General features: G+C 43.0%; 1 protein-coding gene across 1 annotated transcript; it reads right to left on the bottom strand.

Annotated features, from left to right (window-relative positions):
• Nucleotides 1-920: 920 nt before the first annotated feature.
• Nucleotides 921-5,761, bottom strand: LOC112249989 (Krueppel-like factor 11). The gene is made up of 4 exons (XM_024419770.2): nt 5,566-5,761; nt 3,698-3,970; nt 2,101-3,052; nt 921-1,968 (listed from the first exon to the last, which is right to left on the bottom strand). Exons 1-4 carry the CDS (start codon nt 5,608-5,610, stop codon nt 1,673-1,675), a joined length of 1,566 nt encoding a protein of 521 aa, XP_024275538.1. The 5' UTR covers nt 5,611-5,761; the 3' UTR covers nt 921-1,672.
• Nucleotides 5,762-15,030: the final 9,269 nt, after the last annotated feature.

Here is a 15,030-nt window from a genome sequence, read left to right as displayed (position 1 = left end):
ATTTATTTCCGGGTGATTTGAACCAGTGATCTTTCAGTTACTAGCCCAACGCACTTAACCGCTAGGCTATCAGCCGTTAGCCTAACCTCAGTCACCATTGCAGAAGGCTGTGGGCCAAACATCCTGCATGAACAAAAGGGAACGTGTGAATGCTACCTTGTCCTCCCACAGACGCATCTGGTCAGCGTGGGTGATGTGGTATTTACAATGGTTATTTGGCAAGTTATCTAACCTGTCTAATTCATTCAATATATCATTCATACGGTTACAAATGATTTGTTATTTTATTAATCAAACATACTCAACGTGGGAAATATGATTAAGATTTTTGGTCATTATGTCACTTTGCCAATAGGAAAAAATGATTAAGTACAGGACGAAATAGTAATATATTTAGAATTATATTGCAAAAGCTTGACAAAAAGTGCTAAGTCTAGGTGTGATATGATGGTGTGTGTCTATAAACTTACGAACTGGAAAGCTGAATAAAAAAAAACATTTCTTTACTCACAGAAATTGTACTTTATTTTATTTTCACTGAGTGGCGTTGTCCTATATTTTAGTGGAGCGCTTACGTGGACTGTCGGTCTGTAAAACAAATGGGCGGGTACCGTGTTAGCCAGTTAAAATCCTCTGATCATTTCAGCTGAACGGTCGTCTCCAATTGGTCGCGCCCCTCTTGGCGCTGTAAAATACTGCAATTTAATTAGTGGAACGTTGTTACTGGGTGGAGTGGAGAGACGGGTATTCGAAATCAAACGGGATCGAGTGCGATTGTGAAACAACACGTAATATTGTTGTCAACACTGCTGAGATCTAAGAATTAGGAATTACAATAATTTAATTGGATCTCTATGGGTGAGATTGAGAAATAGCGTTTGGTCATATGTTATTGAGAAAATATAGACCATACAACCAAGTTTAGTCATGTATTTTATTATGGAAAAAAAACAATGGGACTCATAATGACCATTGCCTACATTGAAAGCTAGTAAAACTACACAGGGACAGCACTTTTCTCAGCGTGACCATATCTATAGAATTCATTCAATCATCGATTACTCATATTATTAGTATGGTGAAACTCTATAAAGTATTTAGTATTTACTAAGAAATAATGTGAGGTATTTATACTGGTTATACTGTATCTGTAATAAAACAAAAGCAAAACGATCAAGCTATCAAAAACAGCACTTTTTAAAACAAATGTTTCTTAAATAATATGCAAAGCAAGAAAGTAGGTAGTATCACAGTGAGGAATACTGTCCACTGACATGTTTAAAAATATCAATAACATATATTGACGTATTGTCAATACATGCAGATTGGAATACACATAACAATCATATATAGATATTCATATATACATATTTACAATCACAGAGACCAATAGTAACAGATACTGTAAGCACAACGCAAAGGCTTTGGCAAAAAGAGTGCATACATTTTGCTAAACATTACATACTGTATACATATTACATGAGTAAACATAATTACATATAGAGATCAAGGAAGTACAAAACAAGCATAATTAAAAAATCCAGTGCAAGGTCAGTTTGTTTCTGTCCATGAATGTGTAGCAGCCTATGGTTTTGTTTCATTTTCTCCTTGGTCTTATGTGGTCGGTGGTGGGATATTGTCCTGAGATGACCGTACGGCCTGGGAGCCCCAGCTAATTGGGGGAAGGGACCAGCACACTGAGAGGAAGTTTGGAGCCACTCGACAGGCCCTTAGATACCGTCATCTTGTGGAGGTCACGGACTTCAGCCGGCCAAGTGGAGGTCCTCTTGGAGGTCATGTGTCGGCGAGCGTGCTTGGTCAAGTGGTCGCTGCGCATGAAGCGCCGATCGCACACATTACACACAAACTTCTTCTCACCGGTGTGTGTTCGCCTGTGGCGGGAGAGCTCGTCGGAGCGGGCAAACTTCTTGTCGCAGCCCTCCCAGTGGCAGCTGAATGGTTTCTCACCTGGTCAGGAGGGTAGAAATGGAAAGCATAAGTACATCAGTGGAAGATAACACACTACATATTCAACATGATCATTCATCTAATTGCCATTGGGTAGAATACCCATTAGTGTCGTATTGAGTGGGTATCTACCAGTGTGAGTTCTGAGATGAGCCTTGAGGTGGGAACTTTTGAAGTAGGTCTTCTTACAGCCAGGGAAGTTGCAGACGTAGTTCCGTCTGCGGGAGAAGTCTGCTTGTGTGGCATTGCTGCTCTGCCCTGAGGGCATGTAAACTGGAGCTGGGGCCAGGGGCAGAAGCTTAGTGTTACCCAGGGTCATTACAGTCTGTGCGCACGACGGAGCCTGGGACACGGGGGGCTGGGGAACCACAAACATCACCGTCCCCTGAGTCACAGAGGAGCCCACCAGCTGCAGCGACTGGGGGAAGGAGGGTGACTGGGGTAGTATGGGCTTGCCCCCCCCCTGGGTCATCTGGACTGGGCCTGCCTGGACGAATGCAGAGATCATCCCTGTCTGCCCATTTACTGGAAATACCTGGCAGAGGACCTGGGAGCTGGGAATGGGTGGTGAGGACTGGGAGGTGGCGGTGGGCTGGGATGGGGACCTTTGGGTAGGAGTAGTAGAGGGGCCTGTGCTGCTGTCAGGTAAGGATGGACTGCCTTGATCCTTCTCTACCTTAACACACAGACCAGTGCTGCAGCTCTGTGGTTCAGTCTGCATAGGAGCGGCCTCAGCCAGAAGGGTTGCAGTAGGGTTTCTGTTGGAGTTGGTGTCTGTGTGCTGCCCTATGAGGGACTGAGGTGGAATGTTGTTGCTGTGCTGTGTGAGGGCCCTGTCAGCAGTGTGCCGGATGACGCTGGTCACCATGGCTCTGCTGGGCAGCTCTGGAGCTCCAGAGCTCTTGAAGATGGGGACCGTACCAGGTCGTTGGTCCAGGAGAAGGGCATTTTCGCAGGGAAGACCTGCACAGAGTCTAGGCCGGGTTAAGACTGGTCTGGGGCCTGAGCTGGCCAATGAGGTGGTGAGGACAGCTGTTGTGGTAGCGGTCTCGGTAAAGCTGGGGCTGTGAGGGGGGGTCATGCACTGGGAAAAAGAAAGAGAAACAGGAATTAAACATTTGAACTGTCAAATGTGAAACAAACCAATATAATTCTCAATTAAAAAAAGCTTATTGTAGTTTTGATTGATTAAAATTAGTTTTGGGGGCCTCTCAAATGGCGCAGCGGTCTATGGCTGCGTTACTACAGATCCTGGTTCGATACCGGGCTGTGTCGCAGCCGGCCGCGACCTGGAGACCCATGAGGCGATGAACAATTGGCCCAGCGTTGTCCGGGTTAGGGGAGGGTTTGACCAGCCGGGATGACCTTGTCCCATCTCGCTCTAGCGACTCCTGTGGCGGGTCAGGCGCATGCACGCTGACACGGTCGCCAGGTGTACAGTGTTTTCTCCGACACAATGGTGCGGCTGGCTTTAAGGTTAAGCGTGCATTGTGTCAAGAAGCACTGCGGCTTGGTGGGGTTGTGTTTCGGAGGACGACCTTCGCCTCTTCCGAGTCCGTATGGGAGTTGCAGCAATGGGACAAGACTGTAACTACCAATTGGATATGACAAAAAAAAAGGGGTAAACATTTTTTTCCTGAATTCAGGCTACTAGGCTACGTTAGCATAAAACGTGAACTTCCAGTATACATTTTAACCACAGTAGCCTACATAATGAGATTCCACATACCAGCGATGAGAGTGCGACCGGGTCCTTGGGGGACTCGATGATCTCAGGGTGGAGGAGGAGAGAGTCGCAGGAGTCCGAGGTAGGGGTCAGGGGGCGTGGCTTGTCGTTTGCTGACCTTTGTCCCCAGGAACTCATGCTGACAAGTGCCTCAGCGGCCTCCAGGTCATGGTACTGGAAGGTGCTGCAGCAGGACTGCTCACTGTCGTGCCTGTTCCTCTCCATCATCATCACCCTGATGTCCATTACATCAGCCTGAGGGAGGGAGGGAGGCCACTGGGAAGATGCAAAGTCGATCACCATTACATCACATTATATGTCCCAAATGGAACCCTATTCCCTATGGAGTGCACTACTTTTGACCAAAGCCCTATGGGCCAGTAGATCGGACGGAGGGAGGCCACACCGTTAACCTCCACCAGGGACAGATTGGGACCAGAAATCGGCCTGGGCATTTTTGACATGGACCATCCCTTTTTTCTTCTTCTAGGGGCCCCCATTATTAGCCAAATAAATCATTTTTATTTAGACTGTCCCAATAGGCTAAAGATGGACCAGCCCATCTGGCATTTTTCCGAACTGCCCAATGGCCAGTCCGTTTCTTATCACCATGATAGCTCAATAACTTCTGATGGTTGCAGACTCTTCCAACACTGACATCTACAGTATCTCACTAAATATCTCTAGTCCTACTACTGCAATGGTTCCCTCAAAGATCATATAAGCATCTCATTACCAAGGTTCATTGAACAATAATGGATCAAGGGAGAAACATCAGACTGTTTTGAGTCCCAAGTCATGAACCATAGAAGCCTCAAAATGGTGGAAACGCCACATAGACAGTAGTCAATGAACAGGGGTTGACTATTCTCCTAGATGTGCATGTAGCTATGTAGTGCAGTGGGGTGGCATCTGCTGAACGCTGAGTTGCACATCTAGAAGAATACTCAGTTGCTGAATGCACAGTGCGGCTGCTAGCTGCCTCAGAGGCTTGGAGAGACAGAAAAGGAGAGAGGGGCCCCACTGCAGCGCAGGCAGCCATTTGAGCAGGTGGGTGCACCCAACCCTACCAGCTCCCAGTAGCTCACATAACATTGGATTTGGGAGCCAGGAGGAACCTCCCATCACCAAAAATAGACCTGTGAGTGACATACACCACTGTAGACTGTGGTGCACGAGGGGGTGGGGGGCTGCATCAGGAAGTCTTGGGTTAAGTTGAGAATCCCCCCCATTTAACTGCTCTGAGGACACTCCCCAGCATTAACAGCCAGTCACTTTGTTTTGTTGACACCAATGGAAGCACTTTATAATCCAAATCCAACCTTCATCCAACATAGATTATAAAATCAGATACAATCAATTAGTCAATCAATCAGTTGTCTACTTATGACCAATATGTTCAACCAAGCTCACAGGAACAAAAGCCCCATAGCAATAAGCCAAAACAGTCACATTAGCCTAATAAAACACAATAAAATGCAGAAATATGTGTACATTTGGCTACTTAGGGGCAACGGTAACGTAATACCATCACATAACAACGAACAATCTAATTACAAAGTAATACAATGTAGTGATGCAGTGATATAGAGCAGATACAATGTAGCAATATGTGATCACACAGTTGATACAGTAGCCGTTGGGCAGGGATACATTAGTTTCAATCTGACCTCAAATAAACCAGGCTCCCTGTGAGAAAAAACTCCACGGTCAATTTGGGCTGCATGCTTCCATCATCAGTTATACTACTGTAATACATGTATGGCAGTCGTCGGTATTTTATCGGTTGGCTTTGTTATAAATAGCTGAAGATAAACAACTTAATGCCGTTAGTTAATCAGCCAATTTAAAGTAAAAATCCATCAACTTACCCGACAAGGTTGCTCTGAAATCAGGGATGGTGTAAAAGTCAGCATAGGAAAGTACGTGTAAAAATAACAATAGAGATTAATGCGATGCGAATGCGAACACTCAATGAGACCTGAGCACACAAGTATTGCCGCTGCCAACAGCGGACTGGCCTCAGCTGAGTGAATCAAAAGCAGATACGAAAAAAAACAGAAACAAAATTCGGAATAGACTGGCTGGTGGTAACATGTTACCAATCAAAAACAAAGGTGTAGCGGACGCCGTCCAATCAAAGCGCAGGCAGCGCGTGATCAGTACGTGATTGTGGGCCTATTGGCGGAAAGAGGGTGCGTGGCTGTTGGAGGGCGTGACAGTGGAGTCAGCGGTGTCAGAGTAAACCCAGTGAACTCCGTGCTCGAGAACTAGAGGAAAGGTTGAAACAGCGAACAGGCGAAATCGTGAGATTCTTGCACGCGTCTGGCTTGCTTTGCCAGGGGAGCGCGCGCCAAGCGGGTTTGCGCAAAATGGGGTACACAAAGAAATGAATAGAGAAACTGTCGAATATAGGCTACGTGAGCTTCGAAAATAAAGAATTTAGCACTGTTTTTATGTGAAACAATTTATTGCGCCTTTGTTTTTATTATAGATGAGTATAATTACTGTGTAATAACTGGTGGAATAAATTGTTGTTACTCAGTGAATAAGTGTACAAATGTTAATCAGTCAGGATTCTCAAATTTATTTAAGATTTATTTGAGAGAAACAGTAATAAGATAGTGTAATTATTGTATATGATAATATGTGTACTTTCCTGAACTATGGGAAAACGAGAGGGGGGTCAAAATATAGATGGAGCTTCATTGTTTGGAAATGCATCTATAGACTATGAGGAATTTTGAACAATTGCACCAGTATCCATAGTAAACAAAAACAATCCCACAATGTTTTAAATTTATCAAATTATGTGCCTGATCAAACAGGATCACAAAACAGTGTATCGAATATTTCAGGATCACAGAATAGTCGAAGAATAGGAAATACCAACAAAGGGCGTTTGATGGCCGAAACACTATGAGAGATGTGCAAATTACTCAATTCATAATATACATTATATGTATATTTCAGCTTTGTTTATACATTCAATGCCTCATTGTTTTGCTGTGCCGTTTTCCTTTACTCTGGTTGCTGAATTTGCACCCCTCTACCTCCTCCTTTCCCCTCCCCCAACGGGCGAACCCAAGGAACCCAATGACTCCAATGCGTTAAGGTTGTAAACAGGCTCCCGATAAAGAATTTCAGGGCGGGGCCTCTGAAGTAGGGAGCTTCACCCCCTTTGTTGTTGATGTATATTAACCCTAAAAAGGGCCTTTGTATTTCACTCCGTGCTGTCCAGGCTTGAGCACATGCCACATCCAGGTCCAAAGGGCTTTGTTCCATCTGATAGTGAAGTGAACAACAGAAAATGAGCACCACTTCTATAACTAAGAAAACTCAGAAATAATTATTCAGAGAAACTATGTTGTAGGGATCTTGGAGGGTTGAGAGAGAGTATGTCAGTCAGTCAGTCTGAGATGGAGGCAACAGACAAAGCTTCTTCTCACTCCCTGCTGGCTCCCTGGAGATTGTATTAAGCGAACAGAAAGAAACATTGTCTCAATCTATGTGGCAACCGAAGAGAATGAAGTTGTTGTTTATTGGACATGCATTCAGGTGTCTGACAGCTTTCTTTGTCTACACATTTTAAGACAAATCACTGCAGAAAATATTAGACCACCCATTTCTATAAGATTCTAAGGTTCCTTCCTGATTTGTGATTTCCTTACAATGATAATGACAATCAAAGTATTAAAGCAATGAACGTGTTTCCCTGCCTTGTATGAAATTGTATTGGTGTGAATTTTATGCTTTCACATCAATTTGACAATTCACAAAGAAGACTTTGTTCACACAGACACACGTATTCACAGGAAAACATCAAAGAAATCCATTCCAAAATAACTAGACAAGTCTTGTCGTGGGGAAAACAATGATGTAATCTGAAAGGGTGTAGCTTGGGTTGAGATTAGTTCAATTTGGGATAGAACATAAAACAATCTCCAAGCAGTCGCTTTCAGTTTTATACACTGTTGTCAAGATCTGTTTCTGCAGAGGTTGGACTATGTAATGTTAACTCTCTCACACACACACACCTCTTCAACTCACTGTGCACCTTTCTTTTCACTGTTACAGATGAGGCCAGAACAATCCAATCTCATTTTGTACACACAGCGAGTTCTCTTCATTCTGTAGATTGTGTTGTTTTAAGGCAACGCATAGCAGTAGAGGCTGCTGAGGGGCTGCTGAGGGGCTGCTGAGAGGAGGACAGCTCAGACTAATGGCTGTAACGGTATTAATGAAATGGCATTAAAGTGTATTGGATACCATTCCACTAATTCCGTTATGCTATTACCACGGGCTAGTCCTCCCCAATTAAGGTGCTACAAACTTCCTGTGACGCATAGCACCTGTTGAGGCGGTGGGTGTAGAAGGCATTATAATGTGTGTGTGTAGTAGAAGACTGTTTGGCTGGGAGTTTTAGGGTGACACCACACTGCGAGCCAAGGGTGGCCCTGGCCTGCTATGGAGACAGCTGAGAGAGAGCCAAGAGACTGGTGGAAGGGGAGAGAGAGGGAGGTGCTGGGAGGAGAGTGAGGCTGAGGTAAACTGAATGAACTTCGATACACACACACACTCACACACACACACCACGCCTCCAGACGAGGGGTGGTAGTGCACATATATAACCTCTTCAGCTGACAGCCACTCCCTGCTAATATACACTGAGGGAAAACAGTTCTGGCTCCAAACTACCCTGCTGACCCGACATATACACTTCTGACATTTTCTAACCATAGAATGTTTAAAGCATTGCCTTGCTTTAAAACAAACTCATTTGGATCTTTTATTTTCCTGGATCTTTTGTTGGATCTTGACATCAATATAGCAACTGTATAACCAACTGGTTGAATGATGCTAAAATGTCACACTTACATAAACCTGACCTCAATAGGATCACACATCAAATCTAGCGTTTTCCAAAACATCCTTTGGGGTGCCCGGGGATGAAAGTCATGTAATTTCTTACGAACAAGGAAGTCATTGTTCAACATAGCTAAATGTCAACCCCAGTTTCTGAGTGATCTACATTCAGGGTTGGACTGGCCATCTGGCATTTAGTGCAAATGCCAGACTGGCTGGTCCATTTTTAGCCCAGTGGGCCTGTCTGACTTGTTTGTTTTTTTGTGCTAAATTATCATTATCTGGCTAATAATAGGGGCATCATGGAAAAATATTGTCCAGTGTGTTAGAAATGCCAGGGCCGATTTCTGGTTCCAGTCCGCCCCTGCTTGCCAACACTTGCTAGACTCTGCCTGGCGTGTGATAGGATGGTTATTATGGTGAGAGAAAAAAAAAACGAACGGAAGGAGGCAAGGATGGGATTGTAAATTGCTGCCAAAAAGAAAGCAAAAGTTAATTTGACCCAGGCTGAAAAGACTTGGCTTATTCACAAAACTTCTAGGCAAGGGTGTATATAATATATACTGAACAAAAATATAAATGCAACATGTAAAGTGTTGATCCCAGAAATGTTCCATATGCACAAAAAGCTTATTTCTCTAAAATATTGTGCATAAATGTTTTAATATCCCTGTGAGCATTTCTCCTTTGCCAATATAATCCATCCACCTGACAGATGTTGCATAAAATGAAGCAGATTAAATGGCTTGATCATTACACAGGTGCACCTTGTGCTGGTGACAATAAAAGGTCACTCTAAAATGTGCAGTTTTGTCACACAACACAATGCAACAAATGTCTCAAGTTTTGAGAGAGCGTGCAATTGGCATACTGACTGAAGGAATGTCTATCAGAGCTTTTGCCAGAGAATTAAATGTTAATTTCTCTACCATAAGCCACCTCCAACCTTGTTTTAGAGAATTTGGCAGTACATCAAACCGGCTTCATAACCGCAGACCACGTGTATGGCGGCGTGTTCATGAGCAGTTTGCTGATGTCAACCTTGTGAACAGAGTGCCCCATGGTGGTGGTGGGGTTATGGTATAGGCAGGCTTAAGCTATAAACAATGTAAACAATGAACACAATTGCATTTTATCAATGGAAATTTGAATGCAGAGATACCGAGATCCTGAGGCCCAACCATCTCTGCAGCACTACACCAATTAGGCCTTTATGGTAGAGTGGCCAGACAGAAGCCCCTCCTCAGTAAAAGGCACATGACAGCTTGTTTGGAGTTTGCCAAAAGGCACCTAAAGACTCTCAGACCATGAAAAACAAGATTCAAGATTCTCTGGTCTGATGAAACCAAGATTGAACTCTTTGGCCTGAATGGGGATGTTTTTCAGCGGCAGGGACTGGGAAACTAGTCAGGATTGAGGCAAAGATGAACGGAGCAAAGTACAGAGAGATCCTTGATGAAAACCTGCTCCATAACACTCAGGTCCTCAGACTGGGACGAAGGTTCACCTTCCAACAGGACAACAACCCTAAGCACACAGCCAACCTGACAGAGCTTGAGAGGATCTGCAGAGAAGAATGGGAGAAACTCAAATACAGGTGTGCCAAGTTTGTAGTTTCTAAATTTCTAAATAACAGTTTTTGTCTTGTCATTATGGGGTACTGTGTGTAGATTGATGAGGGGAAAACAATTTAATCAATTTTAGAATAAGGCTGTAACGTAACAAAATGTGGAAAAAGTCAAGGGGTCTGAATACTTTCCGAAGTCATTGTGTGTGTGTGTGTGTGTGTATACAGAATGTCTCCCTATATAGTCCCTATGGGCCTTGGTCAAAAGTAGTACACAATATAGGGAATAGGGTTCCATTCAGGACAGAGCATATATTTTTTTATGTGTAAGATGCAGCCTACTGATACCCAAATGATTATGAGACTCCAGAAAATAAATGTTTTAGAGGTTGTCAATAAATTGGATAGCAGTAAGCACAGGGGCCATGCAGCGTGGGTGGGTGTGAGATGAGAGAGGATGCTGGGAGCTCTGGGCAACAGATGTGATGTCCCCCATGGACACTGAACAAACAGTGGTGGGCTCACCGACCCAGGCAGAACTCTCTCTCACACACACACACACACACACACACACACACACACACACACAGGGAAATGAGCGCCACTTCAGTGCACCTCACAAACAGAGCGGAGTGTGTTGAGGTGGGTGGGATTCTGGAATGTTGGGAGGGCTTGACTCAAGCACTGAGATGTAACATGCTTGCTGTATTGCGTACTGTCCACACTCCCTCTCAACCTAAACTCCCTTAGTAGAAGTGTATGTGAGAGAGGAAGATGCTTCCAGTATCATCTTTGTTGAGTCCTGAGGTGAAATATCTCTGGTTAAAAATATAACCACGGTAAACAATTACTCAGCACTCTGAGAATGTATCTGACACCCTCACATTTTTTCTTTGTCTGAACCCTGCAGGCAGGCAGCATTCTGACTACCAGTTAGACCATGCAGCTAACAATCGACACCGTCAGGAGAGTTGGGCCCGAGCTAAGACCTACAAGGACTTGCTAAATCTCACCAGGGTGAATGTGGCCCACGCCCCTGGGGTGAAGAGAGGGTAAAGATAGGCTCAGACTGCAAAGGACAATTGATGCACCCAAAATGGCACCCTATTCTCTATGGGACCTGGTATAAAGTAGTGCACTAAATAGGGATTAGGATACCATTTGAGACTGCACATGGACAAGTATTTAGTATTTTATTAGGATCCAATAAAGGCTGCCTCAATCTGCTGTACCACACCACTCTCAGCACATAGGCTAGGCCTACAGTACATCCTGTTTGTCAGACTTGTTTAACACAGAACAACTACAGTTGAAGTCGGAAGTTTACATACACCTTAACCAAATACATTTAAACTCAGTTTTTCACAATTCCTGACATTTAATCCTAGTAAAAATTCTCTGTCCTAGGTCAGTTACGATCACCACTTTATTTTAAGAATGTGAAATGTCAGAATAATAGTAGAGATTTATTTCAGATTTGATTTGATTTCTTTCATCACATTCCCAGTGGGTCAGAAGTTTACATACACTCAATTAGTATTTGGTAGCATTGCCTTTAAATTGTTTAACTTGGGTCAAATGTTTCGGGTAGCCTTCCACAAGTTTCCCACAATAAGTTGGCTGAATTTTGTCCCATTCCTCCTGACAAAGCTGGTGTAACTGAGTCAGGTTTGTAGGCCTCCTTGCTCGCACACACTTTCTCAGTTCTGCCCACAAATTTTCTAGGGGATTGAGGTCAGGGCTTTGAGATGGCCACTCCAATATCTTGACTTTGTTGTCCTTAAACAGTTCAGCAAAACATTTTACTTACAGAGTGCATCAAACATGATTTAGACCTTGTTTATGGAAAAGTGTTTATTTCTGTATTTCAATGTTGCAACTTGCTGAAAATTGTCCACAGTGTTCCTATCATCTAGTTTAAGCCATTTTGCCACAAATTTGGAAGTATGCTTGGGGTCATTGTCCATTTGGAAGACCCATTTGCGACCAAGCTTTAACTTCCTGACTGATGTCTTGAGATGTTGCTTCAATATATCCACATAATTTTCCTTGCTCATGATAACAATTCCCTGTCTTAGTTCAATTAGGATCACAGCTTTATTTTAAGAATGTGAAATGCCAGAATAATAGTAGAGAGAGATTTATTTCACATAATTTTTGTTCCTCATGATGCCATCTATTTTGTGAAGTGCACCAGTCCCTCCTGCAGCAAAGCACACCCACAACATGATGCTGCCACCCCCGTGCTTCACGGTTGGGATGGTGTTCTTCGGGTTGCAAGCATCCCCCTTTCCTCCAAACATAACAATGGTCATTAGGGCTAAACGGTTCTATTTTTGTTTCATCAGACCAGAGGACATTTCTCCAAAAAGTATGATCTTTGTCCCCATGTGCAGTTGCAAACCGTAATCTGCCTATTTTTATGGCGGTTTTGAAGCAGTGGCTTCTTCCTTGCTGAGCGGCCTTTTAGGTTATGTCGATATTGGACTCATTTTACTGTGGATATAGATACTTGTACCGATTTCCTCGAGCATCTTCACAAGGTCCTTTGCTGTTGTTCTGGGATTGATTTGCACTTTTCGCACCAAAGTACGTTCATCTCTAGGAGACAGAATGCGTCTCCTTCCTGAGTGGTATGACAGCTGCATGGTCCATGGTGTTTATACTTGTTTGTACAGATGAACGTGGTACCTTCAGGTGTTTGGAAATTTCTCCCAAGGATGACCCAGACCTGTGAAGGTCTACAATTTTTTTTCTGAAGTCTTGGCTGATTTCTTTTGATTTTCCAATAAGGTCAAGCAAAGAGGCACTGAGTTTGAAGGTAGGCCTTGAAATACATCCACGGGTACACCTCCAATTGTCTCAAAGGATGTCAATTAGCCTATCAGAAGCTTCTAAATGACATCATTTTCTGGAATTTTCCAAGCTGTTTAAAGGCACAGTCAACTTAGTGGATGTAAACTTCTGACCCACTGGAATTGCGATACAGTGAATTATAAGTGAAAAAAATCTGTCTGTAAACAACAGTTGTAAAAATGACCTGTGTCATGCACAAAGTAGATGTCCTAACCGACTTGCCAAAACTATAGTTTGTTAACAAGAAATTTGTGGAGTGGTTGAAAACGAGTTTTAATGACTCCAACCTAAGTGTATGTAAACTTCTGACTTCAACTGTAGCTGTACAACATATTTCACAATGGTTGTGAATGTGATATAATTTAATGTATATTTTTGTGACACAATAGTTTGTAATCACAAAAATGATCACACAACCACTTTACCGTGGACCTTAACCACTTTTGTGCCAAAAATTGTACATCAGTTGTACAACTTGTGTGTACGTGCCTAAGTGTCTTTAAAAACCGGACTGTATGATGTTCAGGACTAAAAGAGCTGTGAGAAAGATAGTTCTAAAGGCAGATTTTATTTGACCTTCTCTATCTAGAGGGCTATAAAACACTCTCTGATGTGGTTCTGTTCCTTTTATAGTTTACTACTTTTGACCAGAGCCCTATTCACCAAATCTGCACAATCTGTGCTTCATGCCTCGTTGATGCAACTCGGTTCTCCTACAAAACACACAATGTCCAAATAAATGCTTAGTTTGAAGAATGACTTTTAACAAATTTAATAACCACTGTGGGTAAGCATCTGCTGACAGGACTGACTCCAAATCGAGTCAGTCCAAATTGAAACATTAACACACACTTTGACCCCAACCCTCATTTCCTGTTGCAAAGAAATATTCACATTCGGTCATCTCAAAACATTGTGTTGCCACCGATAAATTTACGTTCAGACACACAAAATAGCACAAAATGTTCAAGATGTAAATATAAATACATAGCTATAATTTAATTCATATCCCTTTTTTCATGATTTAAACTTACAAAAAATAATATCATCACATAGAGTTAATAAATATAAAAAGTACTGACAGAAATAGCCAGACACCGCATCCTGTTTTACATATCTTTGAAATATACAGTATCAGTCAAACATTTGGACACACTGTCAGAGTCTATCTAAAAGATAGTGAAGGAGTCAGGCGCAGGACACAGATAAGAGTAACAATCACTGATTTACTCAATCCAAAACGTAACAAAATCCCGTTCCAAACAAGGACAAAAACAGGACTCAAAATACAACACACCAGCAATACACGAAAGACAATCACACACAAAACAGAAAGGGAAACAGAGGGTTAAATAAGGAACATAATTATGAGATGGGAACCAGGTGTGTAAAACAGACAAAACAAAAGGAAAAATGAAACATGGATCGGTGGTGGCTAAAAAGCCGGTGACGTCGACCGCCGAAACGCCGCCCGAACAAGGAGAGGGAACAACTTCGGTTGAAGTCGTGACACACACCTACTCATTCAAGGGTTTTTTCTTTATTTTTACTATTTTCTACATTGTAGAATAAGAGTGAAGACATAAAAACTATGAAATAACACATATGGAATCATGTAGTAACCAAAAAAGTGTTAAACAAGTCAAAATATGTTTTATATTTTAGATTCTCCAAAGTAGCTTTTCCAACATTCTTGAAGGAGTTCCCACATATGCTGAGCACTTGTCCGCTGCTTTTCCTTCACTCTGCGGTCCAACTCATCCCAAACCATTTCAATTGGGTTGAGGTCGGGTGATTGTGCAGGCCAGGTCATCTGATGCAGCACTCCATAACTCTCCTTCTTGGTCAAATAGGCCTTAAAGCCTGGAGGTGTGTTTTGGGTGATTGTCCTGTTGAAAAACAAATGATAGTCCCACTAAGCGCAAAACAGATGGGGTGGCGAATCGCTGCAGAATGCTGTGGTAACCATGCTGGTTAAGTGTGCCTTGAATTCTAAATAAATCACAGACAGTGTCACCAGCAAAGCACCCCCACACCATCACACCTC

Source organism: Oncorhynchus tshawytscha, linkage group LG05 (genome assembly GCF_018296145.1).
Source record: "Oncorhynchus tshawytscha isolate Ot180627B linkage group LG05, Otsh_v2.0, whole genome shotgun sequence".
Lineage (NCBI taxonomy): Eukaryota > Metazoa > Chordata > Actinopteri > Salmoniformes > Salmonidae > Oncorhynchus > Oncorhynchus tshawytscha.
This window is presented reverse-complemented; position numbering and strand designations above follow the sequence as displayed.